This window comes from Chelon labrosus (genome assembly GCF_963514085.1).
Source record: "Chelon labrosus genome assembly, chromosome: 11".
Lineage (NCBI taxonomy): Eukaryota > Metazoa > Chordata > Actinopteri > Mugiliformes > Mugilidae > Chelon > Chelon labrosus.
This window is the reverse complement of record NC_140344.1, coordinates 11,834,426-11,855,118: the sequence shown is the minus strand read 5'-3', so window position 1 is coordinate 11,855,118 and position 20,693 is coordinate 11,834,426. Positions and strand designations below refer to the sequence as shown.

Sequence of the window (20,693 nt, the reverse complement as noted above, 5' to 3'; positions counted from 1 at the left end):
TTATTAGTTAACCCACCAATGGTTTGTATTTTTGCAGACTTGTTTTAGGCCATCCAGAAACCAGCATCAAATAGACTTCGACCATAATTCAGACTGAAGTAATGGTCAGACTTTAATTAAGCTTCTTATCTTAAATGATTATTCTTTATTACTCTTTTTTTTCTCCAGATGTATTTCCTATTGTGGCTAACTTTCCACTCTCCACCTCCGTTGGGGAGATTTAGGGAAATGAGGAGTTGTGCAAACTCAAAGCGTGTGTCAGGGCCGCTACCACAACCATATATTAATAATTTGAGGGCTGAATATCCAAACAGGCAGTCGCACGGTCATTTGGGGGAGTAGTTTCGTCTTGTGTTCAGCCCAAAAGTTTTATAGCGATGTGGAAGAAACGGCTAACTTTAGCTTGTAGAAAAAGAGGGAACATGTCATTGACATTTTGCAAATGCACCTACACTGCGATGAGGACAAGTTGTAGTGGTTTAAACCGGGGTATGCACATTGTTGTTCAGTATACGTCGTTTTGTAAGGAGAGCACACTAACTGACGTTGAGAGAAATAGGATAAATGTGTATTCCTCTCGAGACTACGAGACTATGATCTTTTACTCTGAACTCCCTCAAACAGGTGTGGGTGGGAACAGCCGCAGCGAATCCTCTAAAGAGAAACCACAGCCCAGGTAACGTACAGTAGGAGGCAGCCATGAAGAAAATAGACGGCACAGCCACGGGCAGCTGGACTCTAGGCAACAACCCTGCTTCCTCCGCAGTGAAGAACTCCTGTCACCCCAATCTGAAGGTAATGTACTTTGTTGTCGAAAAAATAGTTCCTCCCTTACATTTCCTTTGACCTTTAGTCAGATCAGACAGAATGATGCCAGACAGATTCTGACACACAAAAAAAAGATCCTGTGTGTAGAATTTAGTGGCATCCAGCAGTAAGACTGAAACTGTCTTACTGCGCAAGACAAATATCTCCCGAGGGAGACAAATAAAGACACCTTGACCTTGACCTTGTCTCTCTTTCCAAGCGCATAAGTGAACCTGTGTTGGAAGCCACTTCAATGCAGTAACACAAAAGCCCTATGTAGAGTCAGCGTTTGGCTTGTATGTCCATTCAGGGCTAATGTAGAAACAGGGCAGCACAACTCTACAGAAGAAGACTCCTGAACTCCTTTGAACATAAACACAATAACTGATGATAATAATAATTGTCCAGTTTCTGCTGATAGAGTCCAATAACACGCACACTTTATGTAAAGACGTTTAATAAGTACCAACATTTCATTTATTGTAAATATCAGACTTGTTCCTTCACTTCCACAAGGCTTTCATCAAGCCTCACGGACAGTTAGACATACCAAAGAAGGTCATAAAAGCATTTACAAAGTGTTTCAGCAGGAAAGGCCAGAGGGCCCCACATTTCATAGTCATCTGACTGGCCTAGAGGGAGCTAACAAATAATTCTCTTCTGACTAGAATAACATTTATCTGAAAAGAGAGACACAGAGTGCGTGTGCTGATGAATGCTCTGTCTTGTGTAAGTGTCATGAACTTGATATGCATCCATAGCTGCACTGTGATTTCTTCAGCGAGGTTACCTAAATTAGACTTTTCCTGCATTTTCCACTGAAAGTTTTGAGTCGAGCATGTGGCATGTTGTTAGTAGGCCTTGTTAATGACCCCGCCGCAAGGTGTTGAGTGCCACTGCTCTCAGCCCCCTTCAGACTTCTTCTTAAGTCGCTGTGAAAAATTCCTCAGACAAAGTTTGTGCCTCAGTAAGAGAGGTCTGAACGGAGGGATTGTCCCTTTTTAATTAGATTAACAAGCACAGTGAACAATAATTAAAAAGCTGCTTAGTGAAATACTTGGGCAACTGCAAAAACACATAAGGAATCCCAGTCATGCTGCAATTTTGACCATGTGTGTTTTCCTCTCCGTGCGTGCTAATCCCACAATGAATCTCTCAGTGTGGTTCTTTTGATACAACATTCACTTGTTCATCTAGAGAAAGGGTTTTTGTGTGCTTGTAGGACACGCGTGAACAGTCCAGATTAGGATCGTTCTCCATACATGAGTTGAGGTTGCTGTGATGTTGTAGTTGCTACAGTGTGACAGACTACCTCAGATTCCTGTTGGAATTCGTCTTATGGCTGATTTCCGTTGTGGAGCAGCATTAACAGATTTTAGTGGCACAGCTTCTATTCGTTGGCATGAATCTAGTTTTTTACAAGTCTGGTGGATGACCCACAGTTTATTCTCAAAGAACATGTTTGACACTATGCACCTTTCCCTAGTAGCTGGAGCTACAGGTGCAACACCAACTAAAGGAATGCACCAGAATCAAGGATTTTTCATTTTCTAAATATTTTACACTGTGCACTTTAAAAAAAAAAAGACATAAAATAAGAAAAAAATCATGACTATTCATGATAGTATTCCAAATTAGACAGGTTGCATTTTACTTTTTTGAGGTTAATGGGTTTTGCATATAAATTAGCATAAATTAACACCCGTTGCATTCAATAACTTGCCAAAACAGTTTACACAATGCTAATTCAGCCAATCAGAGCCAAGTTAACGTCTTCTTATTTTGCAGTCCATCTTATGTCATATCTTATGGCACTACTATTTAATGCAGAGCAAAGTGCAAAGCTGTGATCATAGAGAGACTGCCTGCAATGCACAAGAAAATGAATAGCAATGGCTTGACTGTTTGTTCTGTTTTGAAATTAATGAAAAGCATCTCCCCTTCAGCAATGTGCTATGCTGAAGGCAGCATATCTGATAAATGCGGCACACAACTCAATTGTCTCATTCCCCAGGCTGCTATGATTCCCTGCGTAGCTGGTGCCTCATGCTGTGTGTCGAGGCTTGTGGAAGGGAACAAAAGCATGCATTTTCGTTAGCTTCTTTCATGTTTTACTTGTGTCTTTTCTACTATTGCTGCATTGTTCGGTGCTATATTGGCATCAAGACACTTCAGGTAGACCAAACAGTAGATTTCACTTGTGTAGATGTTACCAAATTAACCAAATGGTTCTCTAATGCTAGCTACAAATTGCTATAACTACCTTGTGGAGGTAGCATTGCTGCTGACTCTATATGAAAACAGGATATCTGAAACCGCCCACATTTGAGCCCACATATTTTGCTTTGAAAGAACTCACTTGTGCCTTAAAGTTGCAGTGTGTAGGTTTTAGGAAACATATTAGCAGGAAGTATTTTTTAAATTCATTCATCAGTTCATTAATTTGGGAGGGAGGGATGTAGAGTTAATGCCATAGTAACAATCAAGAAATGAGAAGATTGACATTATTAGTAGTATTCCATTAAACATGGTTATAATTATACAAAGCACTTTAAAAAACTGTTTGATAGTGTTCCTCACACAGCTCAATATATTATGTCTAAACAACTATCGAAGGTTACTTGATGTATACCTTGATATCGCTGAAGGTTTCCAAGTCAATGTTATTAATACAGTCATATGTGAACCGCAGCGCCTCAGCATTCCAGCTGCAGCATCATGTCCAATTATATTCCGTGGCATGAATGATAATCAACCACTTGACAGGAGAGAGAAGCCTGTTCTTATCCTTGAGATGTGTTAATCAGCTGCGGTCCACATAGGTGTTTTTCCATAGCTCCTCGAGTCCCGCTTAGCTCCTCGCTGATTACACATCTGTTTACTATGATTGGCAGAGGTGGCAGAAACGATGACTGCCGCTCTCGCCTCTGTCTTTGACTATACACGTTATGGTGTGTTAGATGTACTTAAGGCACTTGTATACACAAGGCACACGGTGCAGAGGATTCTGCTGTACACTCATAAGTTCAACGTCTATAAACAAAAAATAATGTAGTGAATGTAAAACCTCAGTAACACCCTGACAGAATTCAGATGGACTCAAGGATGAAGTGATTCCATTTTGGTGGTCAAAGGTCACAGTGAGCTCACAGAAAAAAAAAATCTTTGGTTGTAAATAAATACAGTAAATGTGTACAGTTTGTATTCAACAGGTCATGGTCAACCTCATGTGTATTTTATAAATATCTGGGCAGACATGGATGTAACCTGCTACTTAGTTGGAGGAGACATAGAAGCGAGAGGCAGTAATTCCAGATTATTTTAAATTGCTTTCACACCTAGTTAGTTTTATTTCCAGACTAGGTTGGTTTGTTCAGTCTGGTTAGAGAGGTTGGTCTCAGCCCAGTCGATCCCCGGAGAGAACGTGTTACCAACCGACTGATACAACCAACTATTTATAAGCCTGTACTGTATTTATATCACCAAGCAGTTTACTTGATGCGTCTTTGGAAGAGAAGCTGGTCGTTGTGTATCTCCAGAGTGCGCCTTCTCCTTCGGAGGAGTCTGGCAGCAGCATTTTGCCTTTTGATGCTCCGTCAGACTGATCATGTTGCTCCTGTACAGAATGCTGGTGTATGAACTACAGAACACCAATAAATGCCAGTTCACATAGTCACTGATGCTCCATCCTTGATTAGTTTATTGAAATCGAAAATTTCCATAAAATTCTGACCAATCTCCAAAGTGTTTGCACCCTCCTAGAGTTGAGTGCTTCTCAGAACTTTGTATGAATTTCTTTGTCACGATTGCCCAGTGAACACAAACCAAACTAAACACATTTGTGAAAGCACCCTTAGACCAGTGTCCAACATCCACAGTAGCACTGCTGCAAGATCTGGCGTCACTTCCAAAAGCCGTTTATAAACCACTCTAAAAGACTACTAATCCCCTTGCTTGGGTCCATTACCCACAGCGTTTGTGGCCTTTTTTCAATACACATTTCTCCATTTGTTTTGCCTCCTGGTATTTCCTGGTGAATGCCCAGGCTACTATTTAATGTGTGTTTACACTGGAAACGTGATCCAAAAACATAACATATAAATTATTTACTGTTCAGTTTGGAATCATGAAAACGGATTACTCAGTTTACTTACTGAGCAAATATGCCCCAGAAATCACTGGTGTTGAGTTCATTCAAAGATAAATACACTGCCTCGCTGTGGCATTGTTTCAATAAGCTTCAGTCTCACAAGATTTATTTCCATCCAGTGTTGCATTAATTAAGATCTTGTATTGATGATGGGAGAGTCTGACCACTACAAAGATTCTCAATGTGGTTAAGGTCTGGACTCTGTGGTGGAATATGCCCGTGCCATCAGGGAAGAAAAAATCCATTGATGCAATAACCTGGTCATTCAGTATATTCAGGTATTCAGCTGACCTCATTCTTTGGGCACATAACGTTGCTGAACCTAGACCTGACCGACTTTTTTTTGGGACAGCTGATCAGAAAAATGAATACAATGCAAGTTTTGAAAACTTGTGATTAGACTTTGCTATTATTTTATGACTTTATGTAGAACAGGGGAGTCAAACTCATTTTAGTTCAGGGGCCTCGCACACACGAATTATATACTTATATAATAAGTGCCAATAAGTGCCAGTCTTTTTGAAAAATTGCAGTTAATGTCTTCTATGATATTTACACATTTTTCAAATTCATCCCATGGGCCAGATTGGATCCTCTGGCAGGTTAACACCCCTGCTGTAGACTAAGAAATTGTTGTGATAATGATCATTAAATGATGATGATTACATGTGCTGAGATATACATAATGTACCATACACTGCAGTGGCGGGCCATGCATTTTCCACCAAGGCCTTCAATGCCGTCTGACCTTATTCAAAACACCTCTTAACACGATCGTTATGACACCACTGCTATAGAAACCATCAACATCATATGGATACGCAATAAAGCAGGACGTTGCATCGTACATGGGTATCTCATATAGCGAGATGAATGCCATCACTAAAGCAAGAAACTCACTTAAAGCAATTCACAGTCTCCTCCTCACTCACTGCGGCTGCGCACCAGCGCCACATACGTCAAATCCAGCAGAAGCATCCATGTAAATATCACCCTTTCCCTGGCTGGGTCAGGCTAGCTAGCTCCAGGATTAGGCAGCCTTTCCTCACAATATGCAGCTTTTCCTTCAAAGTTGTCGTGAAAATGTCTTTCTAAGAAGATCAACCAAGTCTCCTCCTTCCGTCATTGTAGGTTCAAAAAACATCTACCAAAATGTTAACAAGGACGATTTGCTCATGCAGCTCGCCACAGATGAACATGAACTGCTAGCTCGGCTTAAACGGAGTGGCTCACTGACCCTCAAATCAGAGGTTGAGAAAACACTAACGCTACTGTAGGCCACAAAGAAGGCCTGTGAATATGAACTTGAAATGTGATTGGTTAAAGGAACAGCGCTATTACAATATATTTCAAGCTTCAGCCGCCTGCATTTTGAATTGTGAAGGCCCAGGCAGATTTCTTTGACTCTGGCAACACGTGATGGTTGAAATATGATTGGATAAAAGCTATAATGCAAAGTTACACTGCCAGAAGCACCGCAGCTGAGAGAGAGACAAGCCATAAATGACTATTGGGAATAATTTAATAAGATTAATGGGAAAATATTAAAATGTAAGTCAGTGATTTTGATAAAGTTTAGTCCAGCAGAGAAGGCTTTTCTGGCCCTGATGGCCCACCACTGATATACTGTAAATAATTGCTCAAAGCGAATGGTTAATCTTATTTATCATGAAACTAATAATTGACTTGTATTAAACACATTTTGTGCAACGACAGGGTTTTTCAGTTGAAAATGACGTGTCCTTGTTGGTGGCGTGTGCATCTCATCCGTGCTTGGGCTATTTTTATCCCCATGAGTGCAGGCTATGGTTACCTCTCACCTGTTTCCAATTATGGTTGGTCTGTCAGCTCATAGTGCACTGGATGTGTCTGTGCCATAGAGGGATTGGCTTTTCTAATCCTCTCTTTGTTACTGACTGCCAGTGTCCACATGTAGGTGGCTGAGCAAAAGGAGAAGGAAGCTCCATACACACCGGAGCACATATCTAGCTTTTACAAAGCTCTTCACTGCAGATTCATGTCATGCATACATACATACATATTCCCTCAGAGACACACGCCCGTTCGCTTTCTAATTCTCCAGGTGGTGACCAGATAAATATTTTATCACTATCTAGTCTAACCTTTAGAAATATACTTTGCATGTTTCCATTTCCGCATGGCTGCTCAGATTAATGAGCTGGAGTTCTGTGTTATAAAAATGAAGGCTTAATACCATAAACAGAACGTCTTTTCAAATTAAAATGAAAGAGGACAGGCACTCCAGAGCCACTTTGCTTGACACTTTTAACCTCCTTTTTGTTTTTTATCTCCATAGATGTTCCTTGCATCCTTGTCCTTTGCCTACTTTGCCAAGGCTTTAACTGGCAGCTACATGAAAAGCACAATCACACAGCTGGAAAGACGATTTGACATCCCGAGCTATCTGATAGGCATCATAGACGGGAGCTTCGAAGTAGGTGAGTTTCTCAATCCCTTTTTTGTCCTCATTTTTTTCAGTTTGCCGTCTATTCATGCACATGTTCTGTTGCATTTGGATACGGAAACAAGTAAGCGGAGAATGTGTTTTCAGCACGTCAGCAGACTTGATTCTATAGCGTATATACATCCCCTTTGAACTTTGAATAGTCTCCGGTTGCATACCTAATCGACTCTTAATGAGAGAAGAATCCTTTGAAGTTGCAGTGTGTATGAACAGAGGGATTTTATAATGGCGGTGTAAATATTCACACCAACTTTGATCAAGACTGGTCTCTGATAGGGCTGAAGACATTTGTCCCTTACCCATTACAACAACCCAGTAAGCAGTTATATTCAGTGCATATAAACAAACACGTATTGTGAACTACTCATGCCGTTTAGATGAGTGTGAGATTCGGAATAAAAATCTATGTGTAATGAAGCCTTTAGAGAAAACTGTAACAGAGATGTTCAGCGCAGTACGTCTCATGTTTTATGCCTTTGACTCCTCTCCATCTTCTTTTATGATCATCTCCCCACTGCAGGGAATTTGCTGGTGATTGCCTTTGTGAGTTATTTCGGCGCCAAGCTCCACCGACCCAAGATCATAGCAATCGGATGCATCCTGATGTCTTTCGGGACTTTTTTGATCGCCATGCCTCATTTCATCATTGGCCGGTAGGCACTGGGTTCTGACTGAAAGCGTGCATGGTTGTGGTTTACAAATGCCCTACGCGTACTTTTCCGATGGTGGCATTGTAAACCTTAATGTGATGCACGCTGAAAGTTTAACGTACTGTAGTCTCTGATGTATTTTTGCTTCACAATGTGAAGAATATCTAACAATGCTTGGTGCTCTCTCCCTTCCCTTGTTTAACAGTCACATTGGTATTTTATACGCAGCTATAAGATCGAAACATCAGTTAGATCTTCAGTGAATTCAACCACTAACCTCTCTCCATGTCCAGCAAGCTCACCTGAGTCCTCCAGGGCAGGTGACAGACCCTCGATACTGCCCTCTAGAGGTAAGATAAGGAACAGACTCCTGGCCACACCTAAAAATGCAACACTTGGAGTTGTCATAATTTGATGTAGCACATGAAAACATGTATGCTTATTCTGGTTATAGGAACAATAACAATATAGAATTGTTACAATGATAGCATGCATGGATTCTCTTTTTTTTTTATGGGTCCAAATGATAAATGTTCAGCTTCCTTTTCTTTCTTCGTTTTAAACTGCAGGCTGTGAGCGGGAGTCCAGCGTTTCCATGTGGATCTATGTGTTACTAGGAAACATCCTGCGTGGGATTGGAGAGACTCCAGTGCAGCCTTTGGGGATCTCCTATATTGATGACTATGCACAGTCTGAGAATGCTGCTCTCTATATCGGTAATACACCTTACTCGCTATTAGTCGCCTTGGCCGCTCACTTCATTTGCGATGGAATTCATTTAATAAGGGGATTTATTTGAAGTCCTGTGTCAGGACATTATTCGATACCTTACCTATTACGGGGCAATGTCTGTTGGGCTTAGAGTATTACAATTATGACTCGTGTGCAACATTACAATATATATTAAATAGTGTGTTATAGACTACAAAATGTCTGATGTTTAATACAACAGTCTCTGGTCTAGTTTTCCAACCATTCAGGCAGTGAACAGTCTGATCAGATGCATATTATCGTCCCAGCTACAAATAAGTGGAAGAATAAAAAGCTACCTAGGTGCACCGAGGAGGAAAAGAAATTGTAGAAAGGCCAAGACACCAGCCAAGGCTTGGGGCCTTCATCAGGGTCATCAAGAATCACACTGCAAAGGAGATTTTAAATGAAAAAAATTGTAATTTTAAATGGATACAACCAATCATGTACATGCATATATAGACATAAGCCAATGTGGCACCTGCAAAGTGGGCATGGTCATGTGGCATCAGGCCAACCAATCACACACATCCACATACATACATACACACCAGAGTATAATTTACAACAGTACAGTACAGACAGTACGAATCAAAGTTTGCAAAGGAAGCTATTTGAGTGAGCCTTATGATGTTTGTGTATAATTTGTATTTGTAGGCAAATGGATAAACTGTGTATACACAGATCAGGCAAGACATTATGACCACTGACAGAGGAGGTAAATAACATTTATAATCTTGTGGCAATTTAATGTTCTACTGGGAAACTTTTGGACCTGACATTCATGTGGTTTTTACTCAGACACGTACCACCCACCTAGACCAGACCAGTCCCCCCCCCCCCCTACATTTCTTGATGCCATCCCCATCAGGATCCAGTCTGACACAGACACACACACACAACCTAAACAACTCGAAAACACGAAAAACAACAGAAGGTCTTGACCTGGCCTCTAAATTCACTAGATCTCAAACTGATCAACTATCTGTTTAAGTTTATTGATAGTTTAAGTTTATTGATATTTAGAGTGCAGTATCACAATAAGCATGGTCTCAAAACACTGTACACAGAGATACCCTATGAGCTCATGAGCAACCACATGAGTGTAATGTATGTGGAGTCATGGATTCAAATAACAATAAGTTAGAGTAATAAATTAAAATGAAGAAGAATAAAACAAGAAATAAAAGTTTCAGTAAAACAAATATGAAACAAGTATAAACAAATGTAAAACAAATGTAAAACTAATGTAAAACAAAACAAATATACAGCAAATGTATGTAATCTGTGGAATTTATTGGAACTAGCCTGATCCACAGAGGCCCCGCCCCTCAATCCTTAGGGCCCAAAGGCCCCCATTAACAACATCCTGTTGCCAGACACCACAGGACACACATGTTTGGCCAGACACACAGTGTCCTGTGGTGTCTGGCCAAACATAATGCATTAGGTATTACCAGGTGTTGAATGTAGCCTAAATAAATATGTCCTTCCTTGTTGTGTATCTCAGCTTGTGTTCAGACCATCTCAATCATTGGGCCTGTCTTTGGGTACCTGCTGGGGTCACTGTGTGCCAAGATCTATGTTGACATTGGCTACGTTGACATGGGTGAGTAAACTGTGAACTGACTGATAAACTAAGACTGAAATAAATAATCTAGTGCTCAGTGGTTTGTTCTGCCGAACTGTAGTCACTGTGGACAGTCAGAAACTGATTAGCATGCATGACTGTGTTAAAGCTGCACAAGACACAACGTACCTGTCAAGTGAAATTAATTAGGACGGAGTAAATTCTGTGATACAGTGGGAAGAAAACTATTGGTAGCAGTTGTAAACAGTTTTCTTTAGCCACACAATTTGATGGACATCCGTCTGTGTTATAAAAAAAAAAAGAGAAAAATATAAAACATCCACCATGCGTCCGCTTACTGTACCTCTTCACAGAGACTGTGACCATCACCCCTGGTGATGCCCGCTGGGTGGGGGCGTGGTGGCTGGGCTACCTCATCGCTGGTGTCATCACCCTCATGGCCGCGGTTCCTTTCTGGTTTCTGCCAAAGTCGCTGCCGATGCCTGTGGATAAGCACGATTCCAGCAGCTCCCCAGAGCAAACCAGGTTTATCAAAGATTCTCCAAGGCTGGAGCACAAATTCAGACCAGAGGAGCCAGCTAATTTACACCTGATGGCCAACGGTATGATAACTCAGGGCATGTGCTGGAAAAAACATTAATGCATATTGAGTACGGGCATTGCGATCTGTATGTATCAGTCAGTTTAATCTTTAATTTTTTACCTCGGTCTGTTTTACTCGCACATTTCTACCACAACAGCTTCAATTATTCTGATGATTTTTTAATTGTGTAATTGTCAGATACAGGAAAACGGTGCCAATTTAAACACATATTAACTGTAAATATCATCTTCTTAATCATAATCTAAGTTTAGGTGTTAAGATGCCAGTCATTCAATGCAGCCTTGAGTCAGGTTGGGGGTGTTTGTTACACGTCTCTTCCCACACCTCCTATTATTTTTCCTCTGTCTGAAATGATGGCACAATAAGCTCAAATGGATTTACTGTATACCGTTTTCATTTAATCTTCTCCACGCAGAATTTGTGCCCACATTGAAGAGTCTCCTTGGAAATCCTGTGTACATCATCTACCTCTGCGTGACCATCATTCAGTTCAACTCTCTCATTGGTATGGTCACCTACAAACCCAAATACATAGAGCAACACTACGGCCAGTCAGCATCAAAAGCCAATTTTCTCATGGGTAAGCAGACTGTTTTGATCATTTATACTGTTTGTCTTATTAATTTTGTTCATTGTATCTTTACAATTCAGATCTTTAATGAGTTACAAGCTTGTTTTACACCTGTGTCTCACTGGTGAAAGGAACATATTTAATAATGCTCAAGGATGTGAGCCTCATGGTCATCATGAGTGTTTCATGAGCCAGCTTTTGATTAATTTTTCATACTTCATCTCCCAGTTCCCTCTTAAGCACGTAAACGTTGCAGTTTGGAAATGACGGCCATTTTTACCACCTTAGACATTGTGGAATGACAGGCACTGCTTTAAAACACTGCTTTTACACATTTTTGAGTCAAATTAAAAAGTCAACGACATGTAACCGGAGACAACATCTTTTCATCTCTGTAACTGAATGGGTGTAGAGGTTGTTGATGATGAGCTATGCGTTGTGTATCCTCTCAGCCGCCAAAAGTCATTTTTATCTTTCACAACACTCTTTAAATGAAATATGAATGAGACCAATTTGAAATGAATGCATGTTCTGACTTTGATCCCTTCAGAGGAGTGCTGTCGCTGCCTGATGCTCCTTGTTTAGGTCGTTTCCCGATTCTCTATCCCTTTAAGAGTGACTTGTATTCTGCGGTTTGGCTAGGCATGATCAACATCCCGGCTGTGGCCCTTGGGATGTTTTCTGGAGGGGTTGTCATGAAGAAGTACAAGCTGGGTATCATGGGAGCAGCTAAATTTGCCTTTGGGACCTCCCTGCTGGGCTACTTCCTGTCACTCTTTTTCTTAGCCATGGGCTGTGAGAACGCCAAAGTGGCGGGCATCACAGTTTCGTATACCGGGTATGTATTAACTCATATTTTTAATGCTCTATGAAACACAGAACTAGGTTTGGATTAATTCAAATTCAGCAATTAAGGATTACATCAACTTCCTTTGTGTTATGTTGTTTTTATCCGTCTCTAGTTTAATTTTCCATGCACGGTAATGCCTGTGGTTTCGTATTTGATCAATTTTTCATGAGACCTGTCAATAATATATACATTTTTCCATGTTGTCACTTGCAGAGTGGAAGGCTCGTCGTTCGATAAGCGCTCTCTATTCTCTGACTGTAATTCGGGCTGCTTGTGTTCAAGCAGAGAGTGGGATCCGGTGTGCGGAGAGAACGGGATCACCTACGTGTCCCCATGCTTAGCTGGATGCATCTCCTCCTCTGGCTCTGGGAGGAACACGGTCAGCCACACGCCGCTGCCCTCGTGATATCTCAGTGTAAATGAGTAACAGACACGGCATGATGTTTAGGCTCCCGTGTTTGAGTCACATCATGCACACGTTTTACTGCTGATCGGTATTACTGATGCCTCAGAGCAGTGTGTGACATTTCAGTTTCATTTGCATGACTATTTACCTAAAGGACAATTGTTTCTTGCTGTTCTGCAGCTCATCTATCATTGATCGACTCATTGTTTTCTTATCTGGCAGGTGTTTGACAATTGTCAGTGTGTAGCAGCGGCTGACACCCAACCAGGCAACCTGACGGCTGCTCTTGGCCATTGTCCACGCAGGGACAGCTGTGACAGAGTCTTTCCGTACTTCCTGGCTCTGTCTGTCCTCAGTTCCTTCATCATTTCTCTTGGGGGAACACCCGGCTTCATGCTGCTTGTTAGGTCAGTCAGCAACACCTTTGTGGGAAATACTGGAGTCACTGGCCTCATCAGTGCAGACATTTCATGAATACAGTAACTGTGAAAGGCGACTGATAAGTTTGTGGCCTAAGATAGAAGGAGGGGAGTTGTGCATCTGTCGTTACATACACGCGCGGTTCAGTTCTTTGCGTGATTTCTGGTCATTTCTGCAAGTCAGCAGCACTGTCTGATAAAATGAGCAGTGTTGGCCTTCATGCAGTCTACTTCTCATGCTTTGCCTCAAGGGTTTATCCCTCAAGGTCTGTGGACATGGTGGCAGCACCAGGGGAGGCTGCTGTTTCTTAGCACATGGTGAAGAATAACGTCACTGAATCCAAGGATGATTGATGCTGTGTGGGGTCTGACTTCAAGAAAGAAAAGAGCCTCATGCTCCCTGACTAAAACGCCTTCTGCCTTTCTGCCTTAGGCCACAAACATGTCTGAATCACCCTATATGAATTAGAAGTTTTTCTACTTACCTTAAAGGGAAACTACTGTTTTTTACAACCTGGACCTTATTTCTGGCATAACATACAATCGTTTACTCACCCATACAACTTGTGTAATTTGTAGTCGTTCGGGGGAGATATTTAGATCAGCATATATCCATTTAGTGGGTGTGACTGGGGCACCGAAACGCAGCCTCTAAATAACGCATTATCTGCCGCAAAACTCGTTCATTTCACCAATATTTTGTTATCGTACGCTACTGCTATTCCCCGTTGAGTCTGGAGTTACCTGTTATCATGTCTTCTGACCTGGATGATGTCATCTCTGAGCGGCGCGCTCACCCGCGACGGTTGGCTTGTTTACCTGTAATTTGCTTAGCTATAGTTCTCCCACAACCAGCCATGTTCAGCCATGTTGCAAAAAACTAGCAGTAGCAAATTACAGGTAAACAAGCCGATCGTCACGTTTGCGCGCGTCACTCAGAGATGACATCATCCAGGTCAGAAGACATCGTCCGGGGTCTGTAGGTCAATCTACAGACCCCGGATGATGATAACAGGTAACTCAGGACTCAACGGGGAATAGCATTAGTGTACGATAACAAAATATTGGTGAAATGAACGTGTTTCGCAGCAGATAATGCGTTATTTAGAGGCTACGTTTGGTGCCCCAGTCACTCCCACTATATGGATATGCAGATCTAAATATCTCCGGAATGACTACAAATTACACAAAAGTTATATGAGTGAGTAAACAATTGTATTTTATGCCAGAAATAAGGTTGTGGTTGTAAAAAAAAACAGTAGTTCCCCTTTAAAGCAGTGTGTAATATTTGTCAGTACTGTTATGTCTTCCAGCAGAAATAATTTAAATCATTGTCATTCCTTCATTCTTCATTCAGTTAGGTGTTCCCAAGCTGAAAATATGAGTCTAGTTTAACGCCACACTCTTGTTTCTACAGGTGCATTAAGCCTGAGCTAAAATCGCTAGCTCTTGGAATCCACATGTTGGCCACTCGTACTCTTGGTGAGAACCACCTTTTATATATTCTGTGCATTACTTTCTATTTGAACGTCAGGCTCGTAGAAAGCTGCTAAACTTGACATTCAGCGCGTTGCATTTATTGGGCTCACACAGAACACTTGAAGCATAAAAGAGAATGTAAAAGGTCTTATGGGTGTAAGTGAGCTGCACTTATAGAGCACTCTTCTACCTTCGTGGTACTCAAAGCTCTTAACAAGGTTCTCGTCAACCATTCACACACACTCACTCACACACCAATGGAGGAAGCCGCCGTGCAAGATGCTCGCCTGCTGCTGGAACTAACTGTGGGTTCAGTGTTTTGCCCAAGGACACTTCAGCATGTGGAGGGGCAAGAGACTGACCCGCCAATCCTATGATAAGTGGGCAACCCGTGCTACCACCACAACCACAGCCGGTAGTAGTGCCGATTGTGAAGTTTACACATTTACCGCTGAGCATTTAGGCACCTACAGTGTATTCCTAACCCAAATTTGCTTGTCATTTGAAGTCACAACTTATTTTTTTATGTGCCACAGCTGGAATACCTGCCCCTATATACTTTGGAGCCATAATCGACACAACCTGCCTCAAATGGGGATACAAGACTTGTGGAGGAAGAGGAGCTTGCAGAATATATAACACCTCAGTTTACAGGTAATCAGAAGTTTTATTCAAAATCTTGTGGTGCTGTGTGCAGTTTCTTCCAGGATTAGCAGTCCTTTAAACTCTTGAGTTAGTGAGCCTAAAAGGTGTTAATGCCTATTAACAAAAATGTCAGAAAACTGAAAATGAAGTGTTGCTGTTCTTTGGTTTCCACCGTTGTTTGGCACCATTAGAACGGCACAAATCCTTGCAAAGCCTGCCTGCTTTGAAAGCGCTACACTTTGAGCGCTGTGTTTATTAGAAACAATTCCTTTTGATTGACAATTTTTGTATTTTGAGCTCTATCTGTTGTGTGAGATCCACTGTGTGTGTGGAATTAGTTGAACAAAAATTGTTGTTCAAAGTACAGATATTTTATCTTGAGAATATATTTGGTTTTACATAAAAGTTTAATCAAAATCCACTGAAATAAAAATAACAGCTCTGAAGACTACATTTGTGCTCTAGCTGTGCTGCTTTCTTTCATACAGGATTGTGTACCTGGGCCTTACCCTGGGCTTGAGGACAGTCTCTTTCTTCCTTTGTATTTTGGGCTTTGCTCTACTCAAAAGACACATTAAGAGGGAGGAGAAAAATGCACTGACCAATGGGAGCGCTGAGCTGGAGTCGCTGAGGAAAGAGGAGAGCAGCTCTTTACACTGTGAGCAGTTTGCTTTGGCGTCGGACTGCAACGCTGACAGAGAAACTCGCCTGTGAACCTCAGCACATCCTCTCCTCATCTAACTCAGCCGGTGAAGCACCTCACACGCACTGAGGAACACTGTGGACACTTTTCATAGCACACGCAGAGTATATATTTGTACAGGATTTGTGTAGATATACAACATCATTTCTAAAAAAAAAAAACTAAGTATGCTTTTTCAGGAATGTATATGTGTGTTTTGAATGAAAGACTTTTGTAGAAAAAAAGAATGTAACTGCTGTATTTTCAGTTATTTTTTATTTTATTTTATTTCATTTTTTTTGATTAAACTTGATAAAGTCAAATTTGGTATTTTACATATGTTATCGTGCCTGAATTAGATGGTTAAATGCCATAATTGTCGGTGTCGTTCCGGCTCCGGCTATGCTAAGATGAAGCGTTTCAACCTATGCATAGACAAGGTCAGTGAGTAGATCAGGGTAGCAGGAAGGTGATGTCGGTTGCATATAGAGGGAACAATCATTTCCTGTCTGCATGAAACAGAAAGTTTTACTGCAGTACTGTAAGGTCACCCTGTCCTATCATTATTAATTTAAAGAACAAAGACTGTTTACATTCATCAGAAATGTCTCAAGGAGAAATGTTTCTGATATGAACAATAGCACAATGGGATTTTATTACAGATTGTGTTCGTCTTTGCTTTGATAACAAGGCTTTCTACAAAATCTTGCTCTCCTGTACGTTGTCTCAAATGGTGGATGTAGTCTCAATGTTTTCTCTTCAGTGTGTAATCTTTCGTTGCGGCAGTGTGGCGTCAGCCTTTTCGTGACAGTCGCGAGCGCACAGTCTGGCCTTTTATCTGTTTATTTTTCATGCTCATGCCATATACCAGTCAGACCTTCAACAAATCATAGATTAGATATATACATGGTACATGGTAAGTTGATGTTGAAAGACACATGATAGTAAAAAAAAAAAACTTAGCTTAAAAACAAACAAAACAGCTCTCTTAATTAAAGGTTTACAATATAGCTAAACACTAATGTGTGTCAGACATTGTCTTGGTTATCAAAGCAGTAATTAATTATGTAGGCGGTCTCATGTATTACTGAAATCTTAAATCACAGCAGTATAAAAGCCTTCGAGTTATTCTGAGGTGTTAATCATTATTAAATGTTAAAATTAGCAATAACATGAGATACCCCTGAGATATTTTCCCCCATTTATTCTATTGTGAAGTTGTATTACAGTGACATACAAAAAGACACAAATATTCATAATCCAGAGTCGAGTAACCGCCATACATTACATGATGTCTGATTTGTCCAATAGTCTGTCGTCTTTCTGTAAATATTTAAAAATGTGACTCAAACTTCATGAGAAAATGAAAGGTATAAATTATTACACAAATATGCTGTGTGGTGGGACTTTCATGCAAGAAACAGTCCCACTGAAATAAGTAGACAATGTCTCCATGTAGGAAGCAGGACAACATCTGAAGCGTATTTGTTTCACTGATCCTTCTTGTCTTCAACACTCTGATTCTGTGGATAAAGCCCAGGATTAAAAGTGTATAATTTAGAGTTGTTGGTAGGGTGATCACACGTTACACATGCATTGATTTGCGTTACCTGGAGCTGGTGGTGTTCCCTCAGTAGCCTGTCATACTCCTGCGCCAGACCTTTGGCCTGCCTCCTCATCGCTTCCGCCTCGGCGTGAGACTTTCGCACGGCTGAACACAGCAACAATACTCATCTTTTCATGGCTTCTCGTGAACTCTTACGAAAACCCTATTGCGAAGGCAGAGAGGATTACTCACCGTCCTCAGCAGCCTTCAGCTGACCTGCCAGCTTTTCAACCTCCAGCTTCAGTTGCTGTTTTGTTGCTGACATGGAGTTTTCCCCTTCCATGAGAGCCTGGGCACAAAGGATTCTCCTTAATTACCAAGTGTAAGCTGATTAATTTGAACAGCAGACGACTGAGCACATACAGAACAGAAACTGCAGTAGCAAGACTCTCTGTGCCAAATACAGTCTGGTTTGATGCCTACAGTGTAGTCATTTGGTGGACACGGCCCACAACAGAAGAAAAACATGAACTGTACTTCTCACTTGTCTGAGCTTCTGGTTTTCATCTTGGTGCTGTTTGGCCGCTTTGACGGCACTGTCCATCTGGGCCTGAAGGCCTGCACTGTTCTCCAAGGTGACGGCAACCTGGTTTAGCAAGGTGACAACCCGACGCATGATACTGTGTAGAGGTCACAGGTCAGAAAAACACAAGAAGCAGAGGAAAGAAACGCAGACCAAGACAGAAGAGACCTCAGAATGTGAACAAGCGGACAGATGAATACGAAACAAAGTTGCACTAACAGCCAGAGAAAGAGAGAGAAGCCGGATATGTAGAGGTTCCTCTGGGCTCGGAACAACTTCATGTGCACATGGTCGTAAACATTGGGGTTCACTTTAGCATCTTGCATGGGCTCAGGACCTGAATACTTGTGCACCTCACGGACAGCATCTGAGGGTTAGGGACAAGAAGACAGAGACATGCCAGCTGGGATGTATAGATGGACAACAAGTTGACAACCTACTTATTCAATGTCTGACACACACAGGAAATGTCTGTGAATCACAGCTGATTTCTTACCAAGGAAAAGAACGATGAGGACCATGATCATGGTGAAGAAGCACTTGTTCCAGTACGGAGATAACCAGTTCCATAACCTCCAGCTGAAAACCGAACGCCATCTGCAAAGAAGGTCAAAAAAGAGGCTTTGAGCGTGTCTGTCAGAATACGCTGACGATCAGAAAGGACACAGATGCACTCTGCTGGAAACTTGTGTGAACTGCCTCTTTTAGTTCATTAATTATAACTGAACCATTGCACAGGATGTTATTTATTAATTTAGTCAGATATTAGGATGCTACACAGTTGGGTTTGTGTTTAAAAGTGGATTACCTCGTTGCTGATAACAAGGGAATACACAAGATGAGGTTGACTGCTATCTCTGCATACAGGAAGAAAGCCACAGCTGTCCACTGGAGAGTCATCGTGACTGTGATTATCTAAGGAGACTGAGAAGTTAAATTCTATTCGTATGTGCATGACTAACATGTAGGAATTAATACCTTATAAAGCCATACATGTCAAGACATCTGGAGATTACAGATATTAAATTACACATGAACAAGTGGAAGTGAAAATGAAAATACACAAATACTCCTGTATTTTTATTTACATATAGTCTATTATACCATACAGACAATATCTTCAGGTAGCACATGCTGCCCTTTTACAGTGACTTTTGAACACACACACACACACACACACACACACACACACACACACACACAAACAAACGTTTCTGTAGTCCTACATACTACAGGCAGCAGAAATCCATGGCCCATTTGCTATTTATAGGCTTTTAACTCTAAATCTATTCTTACTCTTCGACCATGACTCAGCTGGTTGACTGAATTTTATTCAAGACTGGGAGGTAGTGAATCTATAACCAGAATAATTAGAGTTGTTGGCTTACCAGACAAAGTTGTGCGAGGAAAAGTAGTGGAAAGTCCAGACACGTACACACATGAGCTCACACACATTCACGACAGCTGCTCGGGAGCATCAGAGGAGCCACGGCCCTAAATAAAACCCTGCCGGTTGACCTCATTAGTCAGTCCCTTTGGATTTGTTAAAGATAAAAAAAAAAAACGAGATCTAAAAATTGACCCACAGCTTAGGTTTTAGTCTGCAGAAGGACTTCTAGGCACATCTTTTCACTTGATCAGTTTTTCCTCCTGGCATGTTGCGTGTGTGTGTGTATTTGCTGGTGCCTCCTCATGTTTCATGTCACGGTATAAAAATAGTCTAGTAAGGATAACGGCCACCTCTACATATATACTCATTAAGCCTGTGTGTTACCTTATTCAGTCTTTAGATTAGAATCTTATACAACAAAGAAGTAGACATATTTTCAATATTTGTGCAAATGTGTTGACCTTTTCTCTGTGGACATTTCCAGCCCAACAGAAGCCACAGAATAGTCCAGAAGGGGGCGATGTTTGATCGTTTTTGAATGGAAATCAGTGCATGTGTGTTTTAGTTATTGCAGTGATCAAAATTCCTACTGTTCCCTATGTGATGATCATACAGACAGTGTGGATAAAGGCTTACAAGGTTTACAAACCAACAGAATATAAATGTAGCTCGTTACAAAAAGCTCAGTCGTTACAAACTTGAGATGATTTCTCCTTTTTTTTTTTAGAAAGGAACACACACTGGCTGCTGCCTTGCCCTAAAACACATTGCATCCAGGACAGAACTGACAGAAACTGTAAAGACTCTTGTGTGTAGCCGTCAGTACACGCTTCCTTTTGAATGATGACGGAGGTTTTTTTTTTTTTTTTTTTGGCAGAAGACAGCTCCTAGGACTATTCTGTGTATTCTGCCCTCTCCAATGTATTCAGCTTGCAAAGTGTATTCACATGGGCTTCCTCTGTGAAAGAGACTGATAGCTGCTATCATCTTTGACTGCATGTCTCAGGGGCGCTGAGGAGCAAAATGTTTACAGCTGCACCGTGTGATAGCTTTTTGAGAGAGGGTAAATGACTGTGGCAGAACTG

The 20,693-nt window shown here is 41.3% G+C and overlaps 2 protein-coding genes across 2 annotated transcripts; one reads left to right on the top strand and one right to left on the bottom strand.

Moving 5' to 3' along the window:
- Window positions 1–669: 669 nt before the first annotated feature.
- LOC311495164 (solute carrier organic anion transporter family member 1C1-like) lies at window positions 670–16,369 on the top strand. Its single transcript, XM_084554517.1, has 14 exons — window positions 670–795; window positions 7,275–7,416; window positions 7,963–8,095; window positions 8,321–8,442; window positions 8,662–8,808; window positions 10,353–10,451; window positions 10,787–11,035; window positions 11,453–11,617; window positions 12,251–12,446; window positions 12,672–12,837; window positions 13,087–13,271; window positions 14,701–14,765; window positions 15,299–15,416; window positions 15,896–16,369. Exons 1-14 carry the CDS (start codon window positions 700–702, stop codon window positions 16,119–16,121), a joined length of 2,109 nt encoding a protein of 702 aa, XP_084410643.1. The 5' UTR covers window positions 670–699; the 3' UTR covers window positions 16,122–16,369.
- An 897-nt stretch (window positions 16,370–17,266) lies between these two features.
- bcap29 (B cell receptor associated protein 29) lies at window positions 17,267–19,673 on the bottom strand (the record flags this gene model as incomplete). The annotated part of the gene is made up of 8 exons (XM_084554623.1): window positions 17,267–17,612; window positions 17,700–17,800; window positions 17,888–17,984; window positions 18,180–18,315; window positions 18,438–18,585; window positions 18,715–18,815; window positions 19,027–19,123; window positions 19,607–19,673. The coding sequence occupies 8 exons, from the start codon at window positions 19,671–19,673 to the stop codon at window positions 17,580–17,582; spliced, it is 780 nt and encodes a 259-aa protein (XP_084410749.1). The 3' UTR covers window positions 17,267–17,579.
- Window positions 19,674–20,693: the final 1,020 nt, after the last annotated feature.